The 26533-nt window shown below is 36.1% G+C and overlaps 1 protein-coding gene across 5 annotated transcripts in view; it reads right to left on the bottom strand.

Moving 5' to 3' along the window:
* Positions 1 to 26533, bottom strand: part of RAPGEF2 (Rap guanine nucleotide exchange factor 2) — a 184635-nt gene that overhangs the window by 64805 nt on the left and 93297 nt on the right. For 2 of the 5 annotated variants that reach the window (XM_071556172.1, XM_071556174.1), the window contains exons 5-7: positions 25918 to 25993; positions 24603 to 24770; positions 21952 to 21969 (exon numbers count right to left, since the gene is read on the bottom strand). In XM_071556172.1, coding sequence (XP_071412273.1) covers positions 21952 to 21969; positions 24603 to 24770; positions 25918 to 25993 — 262 coding nt within the window. Of the gene's footprint in view, positions 1 to 7436; positions 7991 to 8642; positions 8670 to 21951; positions 21970 to 24602; positions 24771 to 25917; positions 25994 to 26533 lie in introns of those variants that run through there. The other 3 variants (XM_071556173.1, XM_071556176.1, XM_071556175.1) reach the window with 3 other exon arrangements.

The raw sequence follows: 26533 nt of genomic DNA, 5'->3' as shown, positions 1-26533 counted from the left end.
AGCACACAGAGGTTAAAATCCTAAAAACACCGCAGACTTGCAGGGGTCATCCCACACTTTTCTTGCACTACAGCAATGAGATTCTTAAATACAATATTGAAAATGAAGTGTGACTTATACAAGGCTCTTTGGGCAAGGGTAAATCTCCAGACATTAATATTTCATGTTTGTCAAATCCTTAATAATAACTATATTTCCTATCCACTGGCAACAAAGAATACTGGAAACACTGGTTCAGTACTATGCCCACCTGCACAAACTCCTGAAATACCTTCTTAAAGGGGTTGGGTTTTTTGTTTGTTTTCTAGCAGCATTACTTCTATTAATTTGAATTTAGAAAATGCTAACAAGAATGCATCAGTAAGTGAAAAGAATTAGTAGTCTGGTAATAGAGATGCCATTGCAACTAAGATATCGAAAATAAAAATCAGACTTTAATAAAATAATCCTGAAGTCCTGAAAATTTTATCTCTATTTCAGTCACAAAAAACATCACACCACTGTGTATTCCTGAAGGGGTTAGTAAAATTAGTTCAGTTTTTAAAACAACAAGGATGCTGTCAAGGGCTAATTTGTAGCAATTTAAAGCCTAGAATACAACAAGAAATATAAAATATGTAAGAGTTGAAGAAAAACAGACCTTAAATAAGCTTTAAAAAATCATATTTAACATCAACATCACTATCCCAGATTGCTGATAGTTTGAACATAGCTTAAATGTTTATAAAATTCTAGTTTAATATTTAGAAATCATGGTTCCTAATGATCATTTTCTTAAATCGTTGTGGTCATCTCTTGATATTTTTTTGATTTTGCAGACAACCTGTAAAGTTATCAAGTACAGAAATGTTTTGCAGATGAGCTAAGACACTTCCCCTTGCTTTTGCATACTGGAGCAGTACCAGGAGCAGTGACAATCATGACTGTAGAAACAAACAGCACAGCTGACAGCTTTTTCTAATCCTCTTATGGTCCACATATTTCTTTACATATCACGATCTGAGATCCTCTGCCTTAGATAATTAAAAATGAAATTTCCAAAAATCTAATTCATCTTGCTGAATATTTTTACAATTTCGTTTGCTAACCTGTTAAGTTTACAACACTTGGAAATGGTTTAACTACCAGCAGAAGTATCACTGATTAAAACCTCTGAGCCAGTATTTAGCAAGGGAGTGTAATCATTTTGCAGGTGGAATAATCAAATTGAGATACAGAGGCATAGATTGTCTTAGTGATTGCTCCTAGTTATAATGAACTTTAACATGCATATTGTGAATTCCACATTAGCTTCTGCTTTTAGAATTTCTCTTATTCCTACATTTTTATTAACTCATAGGATCAGGAGCAAACCAACTGTACCTTAAGGAATTTAGGATTTTTTACTTCTTTTGATATTTGGTACTTTTCGCTGCTTGTCCCTTTTTTTTTTTAATTATTGGGTATCAGCAGCTCTCAATTTCAGCTAGATTTTCAGTACATCTGAAGATCAGGCAGGAGTGCCAACAACTCAGTAATAATAAATAGCTTTAGTCTGTCAGTCTCAAAATAGCATTTCGGAAGATGCTGACTTTCCTTTTGAGGTTCACATCTGCATTGTGACTATAAATACCACATTTCAGTATGCACCATCATAAATATCACTCTGCAAACACTCCAATACCACCACTCGATTTAGTCACTTTGGAATATAAACCAGAGCCACAATACTGGTTATGGTAATTTCCCAATTATTATTGTGAGGCCTGAAACTCTACTACTTCATAAACTTGCTAAAAAATGTCCTACTGTGCAATTTTCTATATCAACTATCCATGCTGACCTGAATAAATTTCAGCTACTTCTTGATAAAGTAGAGAAAGCATATTTTGCACACAAGCACACCATACATATAGATGGCAGCCTTTATTGTGTGGTTTTGTGCATTTTCTTTTTTTTTCCTCCCTCACTTAAAATGAGTGATCCCCATGCCTTGAAACCGTAACAGAAAGATAGCAGGGCATCATCTATGTGCCAAGGATGCTTTCATTGCCATCTCTACAGGTCACTAAATGCATTCACTGTCATTCCTATGAAACGACCCAAATTCTGCCATTTATAAGATTTTGGGAAAATCTGCAGTTAAATGTTGTCCTGGTCAACAGGAATTTAGCCAAGGTCTACCACAGATCTCTGGTAGGATGCCAGGCAAGTCATTTAAAATCAACCTTTCATATGATCATTTCGGTGTGGGTGCCTGAACTGTGACAACATACAGACAATTCAAGTAACAAAATCCATTCTTCAAATGCTTACTTAGACCCACCTATGCTGAGAAATAAGCATCTTAAGTTATCAATGTTCTGTCCTTATATTTTACCAAATATCTGCTTCAGCAGACCTACCTGAAAAATTAAGATAATGCCTCCCCCACAATTCTTTAATGAATTGCATTAACACTATAGTTACAAGCATCTTAAAAAGCCACAGAAGAGAAAAATATTTATGCTTTTGTTTTCTGAGTAAAACTTGAATATTACACCATAAACACAAGCCGGCCTTTTGAGCATCAAAGCTAGCCCAGAATATCAAACAGCTGCTCATTAGATCAGACCTATCCATCTTGAGAGGAATCTTGAGGCAGATACATGGTCATGTAATTAAAGACTGTTATCATAATGCACCTATAAAGAGGTGCAACACTATTTCTAATCCCATGGAAAAATAACACTATTTCTAACCACATGGAAAAAATCCACAACTCTTTTATTGGCCTTCAGAGAGGATAATGTTTTTCAAAATACACAAATGGAAAGGAAAGGAATAATCAGAAGGGGCCAAAACAGAAATCAGGTTTCAATAAAAAAAAAGGTACCTACCAGGAAAAGAAGAAAATCTGTATCAAGTCCCAATGCAACATAATTCATTAAGATGAACAAAATCATAACCACCAGCAGCTACAGCTGCTAATAGGTTACTACTACCTAGCCAGAGTTTTTTCATACATCTTTTTTTTTCCAGATAAGTATATAAAAATTTATAAAAGCTTACCAACTGTAGCCACACCTCTCTTTCCCATGTCTCAAAGGACAAATAACTATACCATGTTACATTTCTTATATGAGTTGTAAAAATAATTACTGATGATCTCTTCCAGTAACAGAAAATTATATTTATTTTCTCTAGTTCTACATTTCTTAGGAAAGCATGCCAACCAGCACACTTACTATACGTCAAACTAAAATAACCATATATGAACAATTCCCACTCAAGAATTTTCCTAAAAATACCACTGATCTCCTCCTCTTTCCTGGGAGTGAGGGAACCCCTAGCACAGGCTCACAAATCTTTGTGAACTAAAATATGGTAAGAACAACTCAAAAACTTTACTGCTTTCAGTATTTTTCAGTAATTCAAGACAGACCAAGCATAACAAGACTGCAGTACCTACAGGATCAATAAAGAAGAGTCACTGGCTGGCAGCAAAATATATCTTTTATTAGCAAATTTTATTTCAATTACACTCAAAGTAAAAATGTAACCTATACTTTCTTACAGATTGTTCACAAGTCACTTCAATGTACTCTGCAATTCATGAGTTCCTAATGATTACACAGTCATAAAAGAACTATGCATCTCAAGTCACATTTTCACTTTTCATTTTGTTTTTAGTTGACCTTGAGTAAAGTTCCTACAAACAACACATACAAAGGAAAAGGAGAAATGAGATAGAAAGCTGCCCATGGCAGAGGGCTTGGAACAAGATGATTTTTAAGGTGCCTTCCAACCCAAACCATTCTAAGATTCTATGAATTACAAGAAATCTGGTTAAGCACATTAAATAAAAGAACTAAGCAGAACTACTTTTGCAACAACTCAGCTTTCATTTCTTTGCCATCTTACAACCAGAACAAACTTTTTCTCCTTGTTAAACAGATGGCAACAGGTGTGTATCAAGGAACATCACCTTCCAATAGGTGGCTGTAGCACTGCTTCAAACTCTTGCAATTTATGAAATGTGAGGCATGTAAGACCAGTACCCTCGATTGATACTGCTGATTTTATATTTTATATTAGTCTAGGAAATGTGAGAGCATTTTTCACTCTTCCTCTCTCCATTTTCACCATGATTAACATAATGGTCAGTTTGCATGCCATTTTTCCAGAACAGTAGTTTTTAAACATATCCCTCGTTCCCTAAGTAAAACAGTGTGAAATTAAGATTTAACAGCATTAACTAAAATTAATTCACAGAATTTGGTGAAACCTTGCACAGGAGATTTTTGCATCCAGTTTCAGATTGTCCCATCAAATCAAGCTGTGAAACTCTAGGTGGGGATGTTACAGAAGTAATTAAGCCTCTTTCCTTGAAATAAGATTGAGTCAGATATCAATAAAATATTTAGGATTCTGGGAACATACATGAAAATAACTCATTACCATAAATTATTAATTCAGTAAGTTTTCCTTTTAGGCAAAGCAAGAAAAAGTCTGTATACCTTGAAACTCCGAGCTTCCTTTCCCTCTCTAACAATTCACACCTTTCAGTTCCACTTCCCAAGGGAAGTAAGGTCTACTCAGTGAATAACCTTGAAAAGTTTTGTCAAAGTCATAGAATCATAAAATCAGCTGCATTGAAAGACACCTCTGAGATCATCACGCCCAACCCTTGATCCAACACCACTGTGATTACAAGATTATGGCACTAAGTACCACATCCAGTCTCATCTTAAAAACCTCCAGGGATGGAGAATCCACCAACTCTCTGTGCAGGCCATTCCAATGCCTGATTACTTTCTCTGGAAAGAATTTCCTTCTGATATCCATCCTAAACCTTCCCTGGCAGAGCTTAAGTCCATTCCCTCTTGTCCTACTGCTGGTTGCCTGGGAGAAGAGACCAATCCCCACCTGGCTACAACATCCTTTCAGGTAGTTGTAGAGAGTGATGAGGTCACCCCTGAGCCTCCTCTTCTCCAGACTAAACAACCCCAGGTGCCTCAGCCTTTCCTCACAGGACTTGTGCTTAAGTCCTTTCACCAGCTTTGTTGCTCTTCTCTGGACTCGCTCCAGCACCTCAATATCCTTTCTGAACTGAGGGGCCCAGAACCGAACACAATACTCAAGGTGTGGCCTCTCCAGCGCTGAGTACAGGGGAAGAAGGATCACTTCCCTGGTCCTGCTGGCCACGCCATTGGCCTTCTTGGCCACCTGGGCACATTGCTGGCTCATGTTCAGCCACCTGTCAATCCAAACCCCCAGGTCCCTGTCTGCCTGGCTGCTCTCCAGCCACTCTGTGCCCAGCCTGTAGCGCTGCAGGGGGTTGTTGTGGCCAAAGTGCAGGACCTGGCATTTGGCCTTGTTGAACTTCATCCCATTGGAATCAGCCCATGTCTCCAGCCTATCCAGGACCCTCTGCAGAGCCCTCCTGCCTTCCAGCAGGTCGACACTCCCTCCCAATTTGGTGTCGTCTACCAATTTGCTAATGATGGACTCAATCCCCTCATCTAAATCACCAATAAAGATGTTAAACAAAACTGGGCCAAACACTGACCCCTGGGGAACACCACTGGTGACCGCCACCAGCTGGATGCAGCCCCATTCAGCAGCACTCTCTGGGCCCTGCCATCCAGCCAGCTCTTAACTCAGCAGAGAGTGCCCCTGTCCAAGCTGCGGGCTGCCAGCTTTTCCAGGAGTATGTTATAGGAGACAGTGTCAAAGGCTTTGCTGAAGTCTGGATAGTTTTTGCTGAGCTACATTGTGTACTAACAGTTCCATTTTTAATTTCTATATAATCTGTAAACTGTCTCTTTTATTCCTTGCAAAATCTGCAACTGCGTGCCAGTCCTGTGTCAAAATATGATTTCTTTTTCTTGCATATATGGGGACATTTCTTAAGGCAAACTAACATTTTGTAAAGCAATACTTTGACCTTTTTCCTTTTACTATTCCTACATTTTGGTCCAGAGAGTGAAATACCTCTCTGTGATTTAAGTAACTCAAAGCAACACCACTAAAATATGACAGTTTGTATTGTAGAATTTCTAAAATGCTGGTTTAATTTTTTCCTTTACCTATAAGCACTTATTTCATATTAGCTAGACTTACTGTGCTACCAATCAACCTAGAACTTTTCATAAACATTTTTTGCAGAGTAGAACACGCAGCAAAAACCAATACATACGTAGCTTTCTCATTTTATTCCAGTTTGAAAATTCAAGATACCCTGTTCTATTTCACCTTCTTCAGTACTTGACTTTAAGGAGGAAAGGAGATTTTTTTTACTATTATTTTTTTAATATTTTTCTTTTTTTTCAGATTCAGTTCTAAATATTTCATGAACACCAAATGGTTTGGTAACATGAACTTCCTTATACTTAGAATGTAATTAAAAAGGAAAAGGAACAAAATAGTCTACAGTAAGAAACTGTGATATGTCTGCTACTTGCATAAGAACAATCCACTGGACACATTCTGAAACATTTCTAGATTACTTTCTGTATTTCTACACAATCAAAACTGAATTCTTGAAAAAAAATGTTCCTTCTTTAAAAAGTTCCTGCTATCGCCTCTTCCCAGTATTTACCATTCTTAGCTGTATATGCTGAACACACTACACATATTCCCATGCACATTCTAACACAGAGTATGCACAGAATATATATGCATCTTTTCAAGAAACAAATTTTAAGATTGAAAATTATATTGAATCATATAAAATCCAGCATGAATAATTAAATGTCTTAACTGATCAATAAGAATCTATAAATTCTTATAGAACTTACAGAACCTTTTTGTCATGCAAAACCTAAATTTCTAATTCCTGACACCTGAGGCCTTGTTAAATAATGTTTGCTCTTCTGCTTATGATTGCATTTTTCTGAAACAATAAACACAGGCAGCCTATGGGATTAAAGCATGACAAAGGTGTAGCTGACTCATGGGATCAATTAGAAAGCATCACTACTTATGCCTTTTGTTCATTCCATGTTTTACTAACAGTTTCTGCATTTTCAGCATAAGTGTATCACAGATGTTAAACGCCATGCTACAAGGCAATGGCACATTAGTACCAACACTAGACAGAATAAATCTATTATCACCATCTACAATTATATCACTTGTTATACAGTTACATATTTCTTTAAAGTTTCAACAAATCCATTAGGATTCTAACTGAATATTCATAGCTTCCTGCCCAATGAAAGTATGCCAGCATTTTTTTTTCAGTAAATTTCTAACATTAAAAAAGAACCTACAGAGTTGCCTTTTCTAAGCTAAAAGCAATGCTAAATACAGCCACCGACACTAATGCCACCTCGGGTACAGCTTTCCCTCCAAACCCGCTATTAAAATCACAAGCAGGAAAGCCCATGAGCAGGACGACAAGCAGTTTCAATCTCCATGCAGTTTGCCCGTGACAGGTTATTGATAGAACAAACAGAATTAGTAATACTTACTGAGTGTTTCTCCTGCTGGCCCATAACTCCATGGTTAGCTGGGATTGCAAGTGGTTTCATAATGAAGAAACATAAGCTGAACTGAATTTACACATCATGTACCAATTTCTTATGGATGGCAAATCACCCTCTACAGCATTAAATTAAAAAGAGGCGGAGGGGGTGAAACCAAGCTGGAGCTAAAAGTGTCACTACTGGTAAGCTCAAAACCCTCCTCGCACTTGTAGTGCAGAGCAGCAATCCGAATGACAGCGTTAGTCTCCATTTTTGTAACACTGAAAGTCTAAGCATGTCAGGACGTACAGAGTCTGATGAAACCCTACATATCCAGCATCCATTCAAAGGAACAAAACCATTCCCTGAGATAGAGGAATGGGAAGGGGAAAAAAAAAAAAGGGAGGAAAAAAAGCTAAAATGGCTGACTGCACAGAGACTCCCTCAAAAAGGCTTAATACAGTATTATATTAGTCAGGGTGCAGGAACCAGCCTCCAGCACTCAGCCAAGCATTGTTAATATTCCTGTTTCATTTGCAATCACACACATTCACACATGCAGCCTGCCCCCGCTCCCCACCACCACTACCCTCCACTCCCCCAAAATCAGGGCAGTGCACGCGAATAGGGACCTCCTCCCCTGGCTGCTAATGATGCTGACAGAGTAGTGACCAGTGATCTCTGTTCCACTCAGCTAACCAAGTTTGCACAATTAATCTCAGCAGCATGACATTGATGGATATTTAATTTTATGATGCCTGTTCCTCACAATCAAGACAAGCACTTCTACCGCCCAAAGACTCAGCAACCAAAATACAAGACAATTACACACACAAAAACCCAGAGAATCGTGAGTCTGAATGCAATACGCCAATATAATTACGTTATTGTGCTTACTTTGGAAGACCATGGCTGCAGGCAGTTGGCATAGCAACGCACAAGGAAAGCCATTTCCTGGGTAGAAAGAATGCTTCCTTTTCTAAATAAAAAATTCCTCTTAGGATACAAACGGCATTGCTGCTTCCTGCAGAAAGCAAAGACACTGAAGTCTGTCTCTTAACCTGCACACAGGCACACACTCAATGCAGTTCGAGTGATGTAAGTGCATTTCTCTCTCTCTCTCTCCTCTCCCTCCCTCTCCCTTTATCCACCGAAATATTCGAGTCAAATGGAAGACACATTCCTTGAGGCTCGCCCCCTCCGATACTTAACTGTTTCACTCATTAAGGTAGAGATGGACAACGCAGATAAAACAGCAAGCTCCTGCCTGTGTCTGGTATCAGCCTCGGAAGATCAAGGCATCCCCAGAGGGGAGGGATCCGTTTGCTGCTGGCTCCTAAGAATATCACTGAAGTCAGGGTGGGAACGAGGACCTACGTTTACCTCGCCAAATCCTGAACTGAACACGACTTTTCAAGAAGATAATGCTAAAGCAGAGACATCTCCTCCCGTCCCCCCATCCAAAAGAGTGCTGTTGCAGAGGTGTAAACATTGTTATCACGTATTTATAAACACTGCACTTGACTACCTCTCTCAGATTTTTCAGCAGCTTCGCTGCTACACAGGCCACAGACATCCATTCACGGGCTGTGGGAGGTAAGTGTCCATAACGCTTTAACACCCCATTTCACGTCTTTCTCAATATAGCTTCTGCTTCTCCTTGCACACTGAATACACAGCTTCGACTAATAACACATGGGGATACGGGTTGTGGAAGAGATGGACATACATATGGCATGGATAATTCTTTCCTCAGACTGTAATTATATCCTAAACTTAGAAATTTCCCCCGTCACTCCCACTTACACTACACCACTTCTCAGGTTAGAAGGGCAAGAAGATACCTGTAGAGGAGCCAAAATGCAATGGCACCGGGGACATGCTCAAGCAATAAACAAATTGTTAGCACTGTACAATGTACCGCTTAAGAGTCATGAATTTGCATCACCTGACAGAGGACTGACCAAGCCAGGAACTCGGCATTCTTCCATTAGGCTTCGACTTTAGTAGAGTTCTTTATAAGACCTTTACAACACATTCTTTAAAATCAGAGACACTCTGGCCTAAAAATAACTTTAAGGCTTTTTTTTTTTAACAAGGACAATAGAAAAAAAACCAACAGTTGTTACACAGACATAAACATACGGAAAAAATGGATAGTACAGAACACTATGTCATACAATCTGCGGCTGCCTTCCACCAAATTAACATGTCCACTGATAATGAGTTTAGTTTGTTACATAGTGATTTCTTTCACTCCTGACAATGACTGCAATGAAGCTATGAAAATTAGTGGAAATTAATTCTAACAAAGCCAGAAAAGACCCTGAAATATTCTAGTCTATTTTTTGCATTTACTCTATGAACACCATTTCAGACGCAGCACATTTTAAAACTAATACATTTACATTTATGAGAGTTTAATGACACTTGTGCCCTTGGACTTACAGTATATTCTAAAAGATAAGGCATTCTTTAAATGATTCAATTACAACAATTAGTTTAGAAGTTTTTAAAGTTAGCTGCCAGTGCAATTAACAGATGATTTTAAAATGTTAACTTATGCTTGTTTTGTAAACCAGTTTAATGGTGAGTACAAACAATTTTCTGGTAAAGTAATGATCAGAAGTAGCAGAACTTATGTATTCTAGGAAGCTAAGGCAAATCCTCTCCAGTACAAAATTAAAAAATACTACTTCTTGACAAAGCAATTAAAAATCTCTTGAGTCTGATTTGGTGGCATTGCAGCTAACACCATGAGCAGAATTTGAGTGTGGTGTTTTACCCTCACACCAGGAAAAAAATGAAGTTCTGCCCAAACAGAAGCATCTCCCCAGCACAGTAAAGGCAGCATGCCACTTTCTAAACTTCATCACACACGTAACTATCAACAGACATCTGTATCAGGTGATATTTCAAACTAGAATCTAGCCCAGGATTCTGTGGCATAAGCTTCAAGAGTAATATGATAACATGATTAAATCTATTAAAATAGTAGTGAAAGTCAGAAATCTCATATGATGGTGCCATGAAACACTTTCTTACTACTTGTACTGGGCACTACTATACACTTCTGTTCGTCTGTTAGTAAATTAAGTCACTCCTTTGCACATGGTTGCAAGAATGTTTATTAACCTAGCAAAGTCTACTTGATGTTCACATGTATCAGACTGACAAAAACTTTGTGGTTTCCAAAATAGAAAAAGAACGTCTTTACATTGAAAATGTGAAAAGTGACATTTATATAATTAGGTGAAGAAAACTCCACTCACAGACAATTTGTGAGTCAAAACAATTTTAATAAACTAATGCTTAATTCCATTTCCCTATACCTTCCTCCTCAATGCCACCAGTTCTAGGTAGAGTGGTGCCATATAATTATATGTACTGTTCGATATCAGTTCAGAAAATAATTACATATAAATAATATTTCATAAAAAGTAATTAAAGCAGAAGTGCAGTGAATTGTTACAGGTTACAGTGAAGACTGAATGGAATTTAAATCAGTGTAAACCACCAGAACGCTATATCCTGGAAAGTTTTACAAACAGGTATAAATAAATACTTCATAGACAACCTACCTGCAAGTTTGTGTTCATGTGTTTTTCAAAACCCATGTAAGAATTCCTTGCTTAGACTTAAAAGTTTGAAAAAGAGCAAGGCATTTTTGCCAACACCTCCTGGCTAATAAAGTGAGATGTTAATAAACCTGATGTGGAATTGCGCATGATGAGCTATCAAAATACTGTATCTATTTAAAGAAATCTAGTATCTCTTTAGGAGTCTCAGGAAAAGAACATTAAAAACCTCTTTCAAAAGTAGTTACAAGTGTTTGGACATCCTTGGACTACCCATAAAATTTGGGATTCATTAAACAGTAACTCTGATTTCAGTGTCGAAATTGGTAGAGATCTCAGTAGCATGTATCATCTGACTGTAATGCCTCTCAACTATTTTACATTCTAGGACATAATCTCACACAGTTATTATTCTCCTAAACAGTGTCAACAATGCTTGGAGAATTAAACCTTTTTAGGTTAATGACAAATGCTGCAACAACAGATTACCTCAATTCTTCAGTTTCGAGCAATCACCTTAACTCACAACTATTCACAGGAGTACTTAATTTTTTATTCAGATTACATACACAGAAACCATTCTTTTCCTGAAATACCTCAAAACCAGTCATTATCAGCACATTTTCTCCTTCCCTTTGAACACAATGAAAAGCATAATTTCCTTCACATTCGAAAACCCAGACAAAAACCAACAGTAAGGTCACCAAATTTACTGGCACTCCATGACTGCAGTAGCTAGAAAAAACATTCACAGTGAAGGAACAATTACAGAGATATTACACAGCTGTGTAGGTGAACTAACAGACAGCTAAATTGAAGAGTGCAAGAACGCAGTACATAATTTTGAGGAAAATAAGGCAGAACTATCTTCTCTTTCCCCACCCTCCTCACTTGGAAAAAAAGTGCAGGTTTAAAACCTAAATTTAAGCTTGGGGCTATTAGACATAAAACCACTGTGTTCCCAGGAACATGCTCCTGAATTTTATAATGCTGATGTTCTCTCCCTCCTACTAACCTTATGAGAGAGATTGCTAAATAACAATTTGATGCTCCCATCAGAATTAAAAACACCAACTGAAACCACTAAAACCCCAGAACAATAATTCATTCAAAATGCTGTGATACATTTAAATGCCCCATACAATATGTAAGTCTTATTCTAATGTACTCAGACAAATGTACTGCCAACAATTTAAATCTCTGACCATATGACCCAATTTCACACAAGCAAGTTCACATTTATCAGCATAACACAGACATGGGATGATCTAGGTATACCTGTCCTACTGGCATTTTCTCAAGAACTTTGAGAACTTTAAAGAAAACTGTTGAATAAAAGGAAATTACTAACCATGTTTTTCAAGGTACTAAAAAACCACTTTGGCCAAACCACATAGATAAAGCAATAGTATTTGCCAAGTTATTTATTTTATTCATAAAGCTGTGGCACTAAAATTGTTCAAACAAAGTTCACTGCACAATTGGCAACACCAAAGTAATTAATTACAGTGGAGTGGGGCTGTTTTGGTAACACATTTACTAATGTTACAGACCATTTGAACAAATGCCCTTCTGTTGAGCTGCTGCTGCAGATGAATCTATAATCCGGATCTTTAAAATAATGACAAGCCCAGAGCAGTCAGGCTGGTGCCTCAGCTGGGTGGATGTGCCACAGACTGCCAATCATCCCTTTGACAGCAGACGCATTTGTCACCTTCTGTGCATAGCTCTGTTTTCAGTACAGCAAACTTTGTATGCCATCTATCTTAAAATGGGAGCAAGTTATAGTATTCTTCTGAAATACTTGCCATCAAATTCTCATTAGAATAGGCATGAAGAAAACCTGTTACTGAGGAATACTCATCCCTAATGTGACAAGATGTCCCATTTTGAGAATATCTAAATTAGACTACAAAACTAACTAGAGCAAAGGCTCACATCAGTACCAGAGCACACATACTTTTCAGGAAAAAAAGAAAAAAAAGAAACATATCTTTTGTATTCCTGCAAGGTGTATAAGGTCTTATATGTAATATTTTACAAGGCTAGGTAAAAATCATATATAATATGTAAGTTTGTGAAGTCATTTTATGTGATATGGTTTTTACACAAAGCAAAGCATTTTAACTTACACAAACAAAGTTTAATGCATATTAAAGTGGCTTGAAAACTATTATCACTATTAAATGTTAAAAATTAGACACTGAAATTTGAGGTATTAATGACTACAATTTGCAGAATGATCACAGATTAGTTTCATTTCCTTAACTGTTTCAGTACTTTGGCAATGGAAAAAACGCATTCTGTGAGGATAGATGGAATTTTTTCCCAAAATTCACAAAATTTTCTCACTTTGGTGTAAGGACAAAATTTAATGATAGTGTGTTAATTAAATTGGACAACATGCGAAAGCTCTTTCTGGTTTTCAACTGTGAAAAAAACCATGAAAACAAAAAAGAAAACACATTTTTAAGGCCAAGAATCATGATATCAGGCATTTGGGACATGCAAGTTCCCCTTATCAAATCCAAACACCACTTTGACATCCTCACCTGCTGACAACAAGGTTTACAACTGAGAAACAAATCAGCCAACTATCTTGGAGGAGAACCAAACAGAAATACACCCCCCCACACATATTGTTGTGTCCATACCAATTTTACAGCAGGAATCCAGGAACATAAGTTCTTCACTTATGTGAGGCAGTCCTAAAATTTCACATTCTTTGGTATATAATAATGTAGGAAATTTTTAATGGAAGGTGGATAAATGCAAACTTCTTTCATATGTATCCTACTACTGCACTGTTAGAATGTAAGAATAAAACTCAGGGATTTTTCTGAGGTCAATCAACTGTCCAAATTCTATAGCATTACAGTCATTACCAGCTCCATTGAAACCTGTTACCTGAAATATGCTGACATGTTTGAATCATGAGGATGATTTCTCTGGCACAGAACTGAGCGTATCTTAGACCACCCAAGGCAGGGGAACCATTATTGTTTAAATATGAAATGTTAATAGATTAAAAACAAAAAAAACCCAGATTTTTCAATCTTTTCTAAATGCTGGCTGGTTTTCTGTTGATTTTTGTTGGTTGTTTATGCATTAAACTCAGTTAGAAGCATTAAGGGAGAATCTGACATTCTCACCACTGTGTTCAAGGTGCAGATATAGATGGGATCAGCAGAAAACCACCAAACTGTTGATAGATTTCACAATGCCCCACATAATTTTGTGCAAATTTTGTGTCTTTTTTACAACCTTATCTAATGTTAAGTACTTTCAGCCCAACTTCTTTAATGTTTACTTGGACATCTCCCAGAGCAACTTGCTATTTATCTCTGATATTACAAGAAGGTTTAGCTTTGAAAGGCCTAGTAGCTATTACAGAGAATTTTCATTCACTTCAATTATATTTTGGAAGGAAATCACTTGTGTTTTTCTCTCCAGTCACAGTCTCGTGCAAGAAAAATCTCCAAAGAGTCTACTCCAGGGCTTCCCAATTAAAATCAACACTGAAGACAGTTTACCAGCACAAGATCATTTTCTTCTGGGAGAACTCTCTTCTCCTGCCCCTGCATATCCTCTCTTGTGCAATGCACCATGCAGTAACGTATCCTGAGAGCTTTTTGCCATGCCTCTAGCAAGTGTAAAGAAATAATTTATCCATACCTCTTGCTTTTACCACTAATAAACCCCATGCAATTTCACTTGTCCTTTACTTTTAAAAATGATTAACAACCAAAATAAGCCAAATTGGTTTTACATAGGAAAAAAGTCAATGTTATATCCTTCAAATAAAGAGAACTTAAATTCTAACAAATGCCTTACCCTCTCCGATTCCCAAATCAAATAAATCAGGAAGCCAACTACCAACACTTGAACGGATGTCTCATTTTGCAAATGTAATACTACATTTTTTTCCTTGCAATTATAAGATCAGTTACCTAGATATAGAAGTGCTAAATAAAAACAGGTAGAAGTGCACATACCAGATTGATTCTCCCTAGTAATTTGGTTCTACACCGCTTCGTATTCCAAGGCTGGTGTCAGAACGCTTACTGTTAAGATGGACTTTTGTGCACCATAGATCATTTCAAGACTTTAAAACCAGTCAGCTGCAAGTCTTTACATTCACCAAATACAAGGTTCAAAAGTAATACAGAGAACACAATTCGGAAGTGAAGGAAGGAAAAGTAAAATATTTTACATTTTAGTACATGGACACACATATAAAATAATGCAAAATGGAGTGAGAGCACAATCTGGATAGTTTCTATGCCAGCCACATCAACAACACTGATATGACTGAATGCTAACACTTTCAGCAGACCTTACATAAAACAACAAAAATTTTTTTATTAGCTTTCCATCAAAGAGGTATAAGTAGTAGGAATTTAAAAAGTTCTTAAAAATATGAGTACAAAACAGGGTGGTGAAGGAGAGGAAAAGAATTTTCACACAAACCTTGTAGTAAATTCAAGGTAACTACCTTTGCTTTACAGTGAGGTGCTCGAGCACCTCACTGTCTTCTTTGTAGAGAGACCCAAAACAGAACACAGAACTTGAGGTGTGGCCTCACTATGCTGATTACAGGGGGGATGATTACTGCCCTGGTCCTTCTGGCCATACTATTTCTCATGCAAGCCAGGATGCCATTAGCCTTGTTGAAACATTACATTCTTCCCATGTTTCAATTCCATACAAACTTTCCTAGTTGCTCAGGATACTTCAGCTACTAAATTTGTAATTTTTTATAGTTGAAATTCACTCAGCAAAATGATAATTTGAAATTAGTCAAGTCAAATACAACGCATTGTTAGAAGTGCTCAGAAACAGGACATTTTTTGAAAAGACTGACACTTAATACTAGTATTTTAATCTTTAAGTCACTCTGTCAAAATAAGCTCACATAGCAGTGGCTCAGATCCTTGGGAAAAAAACCCAAATTTACAACTTCTTTCCATTCTTTGGTGGGCAAATATCCACATTAGACGCATCACTCATGATGTCCGTCTGTGTAGAAATACCAGCACTAAAAAAATCTGTATAGGTATTATATAAATATAGTGCATAGACAGATCCCATTTCCCCTTATGTACTTTATATGCAAACACTGTTTGTAACTGAACAACCTTATGCTAATGAGGATATCACTTTTAAAAATATTTAAGAACACATGTATATGTTTGGGGTTTTAATCTTCCTCAGCTCTAATCAAGTTTAAGTGGTGGAAAATCAATATTTGTATTTAGTTACATTATGCACCAATCAGTTTAGAAAAGAGTTATGAAAAATTCATTTTTCTACTCCATTTTCTACTTTCTACTTTGATGACAAACCTCACATTTAGTTTTATACTCTACATCTCAGAAAAACAATTTCTTATATAATATAAAAGAGCACATCACAAGTCAGTAACAGGAATAAAATCATGTTACTCTGAAAAATATATGCTATTATTAACCAAAATTTCACATATGGGTGGTCATAAAGTATTGGCAACTCTAAAAGCTGTACCTAGTGTTATTAATATGTCTAAAAAGAAGAAAGAAATACTACTGACACTTTGGTTGCAGAAAATACTGCATAGCTTCAATGTTTCTCTTTGAGTTTTCAAATCTAAACACAATTACAAATCCAGTTCTGACACCAATGTGAGCCCTTCTAAAGGGAATGGAAGAACAGTAAATCCCAATGGATCTAAGAGTTCTGCAGCAAGGATGATGTAATATATAAAAATAGACAACCTCTGACAGAAGCTGCAAGTTGAGTAAATAACACAGGGCATGTAATTAATTTTGCATTAGCTTGCCAGTAGTCATTACTAAAAGGATGATGAACTAACAATTTTGTTTTGCTTCGGGTGCTACACAAAATAAAATGATAGCATTGCACATATACTAACAATAATACACAACTTAATATATAACTCGAGACAGTAATAGTCCCTTACAACACAGATAAAGGAAGAAAGCAGTGTGGCTAAAAAGGTTGTATTTTGCCACAACACAAAGAACACTGGGATGGGAATTACTTATTGCCATTATAACATTATGAGTGGTTGTTCCCAGAAAGAAACATCCAACTTCTATACAAAAAAGTAGTTAACGGGAACTACCCAAATCATCTCAGACATTTCAGATTTCAGATAAAATTATCCCACAATTTTTGTAGCGTCTCACTTCAAAATACACCTACATATATAACACAGTCACACACTTCAGGAATTAATGTAACTAAGATGTGTTCAAATATTACACATACACACTATGTATATCTATTTTGTATTTTGTATTACTTCCTAGTATGATGTGCACATCGACTTCAGTCCAAATCATGAGTAGATTATCACCATCGCAGTATAATAAAAACATTCGCTTTGGAAATTGCACACTGAATTTTGTAGATGAAGAAAAGCAACTAAACAAATATCTCTCCTGGAAAAAGGACACTTGCACATGGTAATGTTAAGAACTAGTCCCTTTCTTTTAGTAATAGAACAATCAATACAGTACATTTTATTTTCACTATAAACATTAGAAATGTTAAATAAATTATTTTATACTGATTTGTTATTAATAGAGACAAATTTGTTTGAGCAAACAAGCATGCATTATTTATGATAATGTGTTTAAAACACCTTTGCATACCATGCTACTTCCCATCAGCAATACACTGCAAATTTAGGTGTCCATACAATTATGTTTTGAACTACCATTTTAATACTGATATTACTTAAATTAACTTGTTTCATAATGAAGAACAGAATGAGTTCAGTTCAATTTTTATTTGAGGCAACTTTTTGCTTTCGCTTTGCATAAGCCACATAGCAGTGCCTTCTCAGCTTCCTTCCTCGTTGCTCTTCACATTTTTCCTCTACCTGATGAAAACTTAGTTACCAGCAAATTCAAAAATTTAATCAATTTAAATTGGTTCAGCTGCCATAACTCATATGAGCCTCTAAAGCCAAAACCCTCAAACATCCTGTGCTCCAAACATTTCTGATGACCAAGTGCACCTGATCCCTGTAGTTTCTCTGTGCATTTGTTTTCCTTTGTAAACAAACTTGATAAATGTAATACTTCCAAGGTCAAGGATGCTTAAAAGATTTTCTCCCTTCAACCTCTCCATATCCTTTATACCTTTTTACAAAGTCAAACTTTCAGTGCGTTCACACCTTCTAGTTCACTGCCCTGGCAAATAATTTTCATAGATGTGGTTCTTTCTTCCTAAAAGCAAGTGTTTCTTGTTGTTAATGTGAATACTCATGATTGAGTCTGGTTTTTGCTTTTTTATTTTTTTAATTAAGTGATCTTGTATTAGAATCAAAGTTCTAGATAATCCTAAAAATCATCAGGAACATTAAAAGCTGCAGCTATTTACAGGCTTGAAAGATTGACAGTGGTCCTGTAAACTGATTTCTTGCAGACTGGGTATCTCACAACTGTTCCTACTGATTCAAACTAAAACAACTGAAATTCCACATGTAATAAGGATGACTAAGTACACTTACATTGGCATCAATTTAATAATGAACTTACTATCAATTTACAATGCATTAACAAGAATACACTAACTCAAGCTATATCACAACATTGCAAAGTCCATACTGTTGAGAAACAAGCACATCTAAAGTATGCCAACATCACATGTAGTGCAGACCACGCAAAAACATCCAGCAACATGTATTTTACAACATGCAACATAAAAAAGCATGCAGAGAAGCAAACTGTGCTGGTTTTCAACATTAAGTTTCATCCCAAATTACACTGGACATCTGTAACAAACGGCTAACATTGAATCAGCTTTTCTAAATAGTCATCTACTGTGTTCACTTCTGAAAAACACTGTTTGTCATCTCATAAACTTCCACATGACTTCAGCAGCCACACACACTGAAGGAAATAAAGGAAAGGTTTTGCATCAAATTCCAGCAGAAAAACTTAAAATTCATGGATTTTTAAATCCTTCCTAAATGTGGTAACATGATATATAGCAGCTTTCTAAGGCAATTTTGCAGACAAAGGAAAAGGCTAATTTGATTCATAAAACAGAACAATCTCAACATATATTTTCAACCCAGGAATTTAGACTCTCAGCAAATGGTATCAGGAGAAAAGGCTACTTTGCCAATGCTTTGCACTATTAATTTTAAAAGAATATGAGGGCAGGAAGTTTTCTACAATTTGCTACTAAATGAGCAGGCTCTAACACTTTGTTTAAAAAATAACACATATCCAAAAAAAAAAAAAGCTAGAAAAAACCCTCATACTTATTTTTTCAGGGAGTCATGGCTGCAGATGAAACTTGACTCAGCAACATTAGACATGGTTTAATTTCCAGACCTCTTCTCATTCATATTTTCAGTCAACTCCTTCAAATAAAATCCAGAAGGAATACTTGTCTGCCCTAAACACATCTCACAATGGCTTTCTCCACAGCAGTGCGCGAGGATAAAATTGCTCCATGCTTGTAACTGGGGTAGAAGGTGAGGTTATTGATGGCTCCATGCCCACTGCTCTTTTCTGTCTGACACCGGATAAACGGATTGTCACCTCACGTGAATCTTAAGCTGAATGGGATAAGAAAGGTTACTAAAGGCAGGGAGCCTTTTTGTAGGGATTTCAGCAGCTGGCTTTAGAAAGCCTAGCTGAGAATGCACTAGCAGTAAATTTCATAAGCCTGTTAACTAATTCAGATCTTGACAGATTCTCACAGAGCAAAACACCACACACCATCTTCCTGTTCAGGGCTACCCGCAGGTGCCTCAGTATTATACTTACAGGCCTACCTGCGTATCTTTAAATATACCCCAATAAAGCTTTGATGCTTTGCCTTTAGCAAAGTAAAAACCCCCAACTCAGCTGATATTTCAAGTCTAGATAGACACAGACTATCACACACCAGGGAGTTACAGATTACTATTCAATACCACCAAAGAACAGCATCTTATTTTGGACAAAGTTATTTTTCCTTTATGAATGTGTGTTAAATTACACTAAATATGTCATGCATTACATACAGAATAATCACCTCAGCAACACTCAGACCGAGCATGACTAACTTTTCACAGAAGCACTGAAGCAGCCAAGAAATTTACTGGCAGTATGATATTACAAGAAGTCTACCCTTTTTGTAAATTCACTTCTCAGATTACCGTTTAATGTTAAAGTTGAAGGCTTAAAAAAAATAATACCCTCAAACAACAAGCAGTCTAAAGGCAGAAGAAAAGTCATGTGGTTTCTCAAGAGAATGAGTCCACACTCTTTTCAGTCAAGTCACCCTAAACAAGGGTTTTGCAATAAAATATGAAGTAGCCTTAAAAATACATACAGACAGAATAAAAATCCACATTCAGAAGCTAAAATCCAATTTCTACTCTTAAATTAGGAGGTGTTAACACTAATCTAAAGACAATTTCTGACACATGAGAAGCACCAGGAAAAAAAATTCTAGATTCAAGTGAGAGCAAGTCAAACTCATCACTATTTTTTTTCCTGAAAAAGAACTGATCAATTTTACCGAATTACAAAAGATGATAAAAAGGATGTAATTTTATCAGTCTGATTAAACATATTCATTTTAATTCCATATACTACAAAGTTTTATATTCCTTATCCTAGAAATCAGCCACACTTGTTCCAAAAGTAACACAACTAAATACAATATTCAACATTAGATTTCACTTCAGAAGATCCTTCAAGCATTAGGGTAAGTTATTAATACTACAAAGTATTTCAAATGCCCATCATAATCTGAGAAGTACAACGTCACTCCTAAACGTAGTATTTTAGTAACTGTATGTTACTTAAGATCATGCCACTGAAAAACTGGAGAGCACTGATCTGAAGATAAGGAACTGACTCCTGAAGAAAATGTACTGTACATATTGAAGAAAGAGAAAGTTTCAACCCAGAAATCACTTGTCTATGATACTGGAAACATACTGAAATTTGAACCCTCTAAGCATTTTAGATATATGAATTTGACAATGTGAAACAGGAATAACTTTTTGAAATAAACACAATTGCTGACAAAATATGAGAAGAATTGATCAAATTAACATTTGAGGAAAAGGAGAATTTTTAAGCTGAAAAAAAGACAATTTGTTTTCAGATCTGTCACAAGAGATTTCTCAAGCATAACAGTGGGGATATTTAACAGTTTGACAAGACACATTCTTATCAAACATTGTATTTGATGGATTCTCAGTATTTACTCACTTTGGCATTAAAAAATGCAACCACAAATGCCAGTTAAGTTTAAAAGATGCCATTGAGACCTTCGTACTACTTTGAGTGTATTTGAGGTCTGGTATCAGGAAAAACACCTATATTTTGTTTGGTCCAATTCATTCCAAGATACTTGACTTATTCAGGCACATTCTTCTCCCTAGCTTGGCAAGCCTTGTTTCATGTAATAGCCATTTACACATACTTTGCTAGGAGACTACAAAATCCAGCCTCTCTACACTGAGTCAGTACACATCAGAATGGAAGACAAGCAAGAAAAACCATGACAAAGCCCTTTTGTTGCTTCTTTAATGCTCATCTTGTCACACTTCATTTCCCTCTACAGACATACAGGTACTAAACAGTGATGAGGGCCAATTTTTTAAGCCCTCTGTGTCATGAAAGAGATACTTGAGTAAAGTGTCTGTCAAACACTAAATGTTTTATATATACTCTTTGCTTATAGTTCTCATTTCCTACAAATCACAAGAAGTCAAAGCAAGGAAGGTAAATCAGGCTGGGCAAGAGACATTGTACTGTCAGTAAATTTCATGTTTACATTAGTATTTTTATATCATACTGAGATGGCTGAACTATCAAAGGCTACGAGGCAATTTTGGCAATTAAGTTGCATCAGTATTATGATACCACACTGCAAACCCACCAGTACATTGTTAGTGGACCATACACAGTAAGTTACAATACCTGAGGTTTAGTGCATTCCTGTGAGCCAAAATGAAATGAATGCCATATAGGAGGAAAGGAAAAGATGAATATTACCAGACATGCCATAGTACATTCCACCACTATGAAGATAATGTTAAAATTATGTTAATGTGGGTCCACTGTCCTCCACAAGTTGACTCTATTGCAGAAAGCCATGCCACAACTGAGAGCACTGCATTTAATTTTTAATTCCTGAAAAACACAGCCATGCATCTGCATTTAAGCTCTACATTAGCTCTATGTTTATATGGAGATATAGAAAACCTTCTTCAGAAAATACTGTTTGAACTTTCTGAGGAAAAGCATTCAGAAACTACTGCAAGTAAAGCATAATAATTCATCAACAACAAAAATAGTAATTCTACATGTAACTATGTATTTAGGGTAAAAGAAATTATAAGAAAATTACACATTGTGAAGATTTTCAGGATGCTATCAAAGCAGCTTTACTACTTTCAATCTCATGCACATCACACCTAAACTAAAACACATCCACACAGGAGAGCAAACTTGAAAACAAAACGCATAATATTAATCTCTTTCAATTTAACACATTATTACTATGATATCTGAACCTCTGCTTTTTTTAATGCTTCTTTCTTTATTTATGCAAAATTAAGAAGTAGAAACAAAGATGAGACCCTGACAGATGCTGACCAAAGAACAGACGGGCAACAACTACATAGGATACGTTTTGAATTCCTATATGTTTCAAAAAAATTCTGCTTTTTCAGTCAATTTTTCAAGAAACTAAGACAAAAAAAAAAAGAGGTCAAGGGACATAAGATAGTAATGGAGGGAAAAACAATGCGGCCCATAAATGTATGGTTAAAGCAATAGAAATAACATCCCAAGTAGAAGCGAATGAGAGAATAATGTCTACAAGATCACCAAATACTGTAAAAATAGGAGGAAATGGACCAGCATGAAGAGTCTTGATTATATTTTAAAAGTCATTTGAACTTATTTGACTCAATTTGCTTTGAAAAAATAATAAAGTCAGTCATATGCATCATATTACACTTTGAAAAGCAACATTTGACTGTAATTATTGCAAATTTTACAGTTTATTTGGCAATCTCTTCCAACTCAATATGAAATCCTGCTTGCAATGAATTTCCCAATACATACACAAAACCATTATGAACTTGTACAACAGAACGGTACATGATGGACTTTTGCTTTTAGTACCACTTAAGCTTACAAAAACTTATCAGGCATACCTAAAGTGAAATTTATACAACAGGCAAGGACCTTGAATGCAAATAGCACTGTGTAATCAAAATACTGCCCTTCTAGAGTTAAATACAGATCACAAGCGTCTGCTAAGCATGATGTACCCATCTAAATAATATGGACAAAAGTAATTCTTCCTGTAATTCCTACAAAGTACACTACCACATTTTATTTTTCTTAGCAAAAACCAGCCAGAAAAATGTTTTGTCTTCAAACCAAGTGAACTGGCTCAATCCAGATTAAATTTAGAGGTAATTAAAACTGCACTAAAAATTAAACCATTAAAAGCTGTTGTATAAACAAAACCAAATTGTTGGCATAAAATGTAATTATTCAACTCATGAAGACTGTATAATTAACAGATGTAATCAAACATCTACACACTTACAGACACACACTGAATTTACAGAGAACTGGCAAACAAGGAAAAATTGAAAAAGTCTACAACTGCACTGTATCAAAGACAGTATTTTAAAAACACTAAAGCTCTAATCCTGCAAATTTCTATGTATATGGCTGACATTGTGCAAAATTCAGCCCAGTGAAGTTCATGAGATTAAATATGCACAGAGTTATTTATGCCTATGCCTTTACAGTTCTAGCAGATTTAGGGACTTAAACAAATAAATGAGAGCCAAAGACAAACAGCTTTTCCAGTATTTTGTGAACAGTTGAAATCAATACCAAACAAACTTTTTAATCTAATAAAGCTTTTCTCAGTTTAAAAGCCATATCAAAAATTTTGTGTAAGTTTCAATTATTAGTTTATTTCATCTCAAGAGAAAGTCTGGAAACTTTTAACATGTATAGATTTGCCCCCCCAAAAAAGCAACAAGTGAAATGATCAAATGACTTCTTTGACAATGGGCCAACTATGTAGCTCACTAAAACCCAAGTATAAAGGGCAGATACCAGAATAAGTTAATTTAAATTTTCCATTTAAGTTCTGGATACCAAAAAGAGATGACGGACTTAATCCAAGAATTTGGTGTACTGCAATGCAGCACAGTCCTTTTCAGGCAACACCTGTTACCATATACAATGAGTGCTTCATTAACTGACCTTTTAACACAGTACACTGAACTAATTCTACTGTAACTTAAAAGAATAGTAGGCTACAACAGGATTTCTTTCACAATCTCCCATAATGATTGGAATATTAATACATGACATTCAGTCATTAGAAATGCACTTTCAACTCTGAACTAAGATTAAGATGCAAGCTGCACACATGCTCACATACTGATGGAGCCAAATTCATGTATCGTAAGGGGAAAGCTGCCTAGAGAAGCACACTTTTAAAGATACCACCAAGTTTAGCCATTTTGATTGTGTTATTTTCAGTAATTTTCACATTTCTCTTTTCCTGTGAATGATAAATACAGACGGCTTACCGTATGGTAGCCTCTAGGTAGAGGTGGCTTCCCCACAGGATAAGGGTCAACAGTATCAATAATTGTTTGTCTCTCCCCTTTCTGGTTGATTTTCTTAAACCTTCTTCGAGACTGCCTGTGAGATGCTTGACGCTGAAAATAATCCTCATTTTCTTCCATGTAATCAACCTAAAATAGATGCAAGAGAGGGTGTCATTTCTCATAAGAAATAAAAATATTTCTTCTTGTTTGAAATACAAAGCATCTAGCTTTAAATTTCCTGCCTTTTTAACTCTAAGCCTGAAACCACTACTAGAACCCAAAATATATCAATATTAGTATGAACGTCATCACTGAATATGACCACTTCTCAAAAATGGCAGAAGAGAAATTCTCCCTCCCTCATCACCCTTCTTACAGTTGCACAAATACAAACATTTCACCACTCAATACATTACAGAAAGAAAACTGGTTCATCATCTATACTGTTGTTACATTTACTTTTGCAGACTTCTTGTGAAACTATAGCTTTCTTGTGCTAGCAGAATACCAGAACAGTCTGCAGGTTTGTTGGGGGTTTTCTAGGCAGCTTTATCAATATAGGTAAGCAGAGGTACTTTGAAGCATTAATCACAGGTTAGCTTAAGTAACTAATGTTTGATTGAATTAAATTTATTCTCAGCCATCTGAAGTTTTAAAGACTAAATCTCAACATTTTTAAATTCTGTCAACTTTCCTGGGTGAAGGCAATGTTATTTTGTTAGCAGTATCTGGTGCAGTCCAGTGCCAGAACAGCATAATCTCTGAGGCTCAAAAGTTTTTGTTGCCACCTCAGGATTCATCATCTGAACAAATACAGAATCAATGGGCTAATTTTTTTTCTCTCTCACTGAGATACAGATCAGTTCATGATACGGCCATGACAATTATTACCTAAGCGATATGTAGGTAGCTCAAATATAGACTAAACATTTTTTCCTAAAAAGTGACAGTTTCTGTAACACTTGCAAAGGGTCAGGAAATTGTGGTTGTAGAAGAGATTAGGTTACTTGTTTCCTCCCAGTTTGCATAACCACAAGTTCAGGAAACAGTTTGTTGTCCCAGTTTTGTTCTCTGGAAGTATATAATTTAGTTGGTTGTAGCTGTGTGAATGGCTGCTTTTATCACTCAAACAATGCAAGTATATAAGCAAAGAGTGGCAAGAAAGTTATGTATGACATCTTATATTTTTTAAAGATCACATGCAAAACAGTAAACTCCAAATTATATTGGAAATTGAAGTGTTACTAAAGCTGGTCTGTAACATTTGAAAGTAACTGAGTGAAAATATTCTTACCACAATCATTTCAGATGGCTCTAGAACAATGCATTCACATCCCCGCCTCGTGCTCCCGGCAGAACGCTTGCCAAAACTGAAGAACAAAAATATTTCAATTATAAAAGTGATCAGAGCTGTAAAACATTCCATAAGCGTATTTACACCCTATCCAGATACTGTAAAGCAGAGAAAAAAGGTACATACCTTTGCACAATACAAGTTTCATGCATATGTCCTTCAATAAGATCCTTGGGTATCCTTGGGTAGTTAAGAGCTGTCTATTTGGTATTTACATAGTTTCCTAAAAGTATTTGCTAAAAAAGTCCATGAACACTAAAACTAGTCTCAATCAAGAGCAGTCTACTGAAGAGGCATAGCTGAGTCTGCACTACATTTCAGAGTTTGGTCTCGGGTCTTCTGACATCACAGTATTAAGTTACCTAAGCTATCTGCATTTCTATAATGAAAGCTAACTGACATACTAAGAAAAGAATTAAAAGGTTGATCAACTTCAATTAGCTCTTTTCCATTTAAAATAAATTGATAAAATAAAGACATGCATGTATTCCCAAACTGAACAGACGAGGACAAAAGGTTGTTCTGCCCTTTCATGACACATTCCCACATCAGTGCA

This window comes from Pithys albifrons, chromosome 5 (assembly GCF_047495875.1).
Source record: "Pithys albifrons albifrons isolate INPA30051 chromosome 5, PitAlb_v1, whole genome shotgun sequence".
NCBI classification, from domain to species: domain Eukaryota; kingdom Metazoa; phylum Chordata; class Aves; order Passeriformes; family Thamnophilidae; genus Pithys; species Pithys albifrons.
Note: the sequence above shows the minus strand (reverse complement) of the source record. Positions and strands in the feature narration are given on the sequence as shown.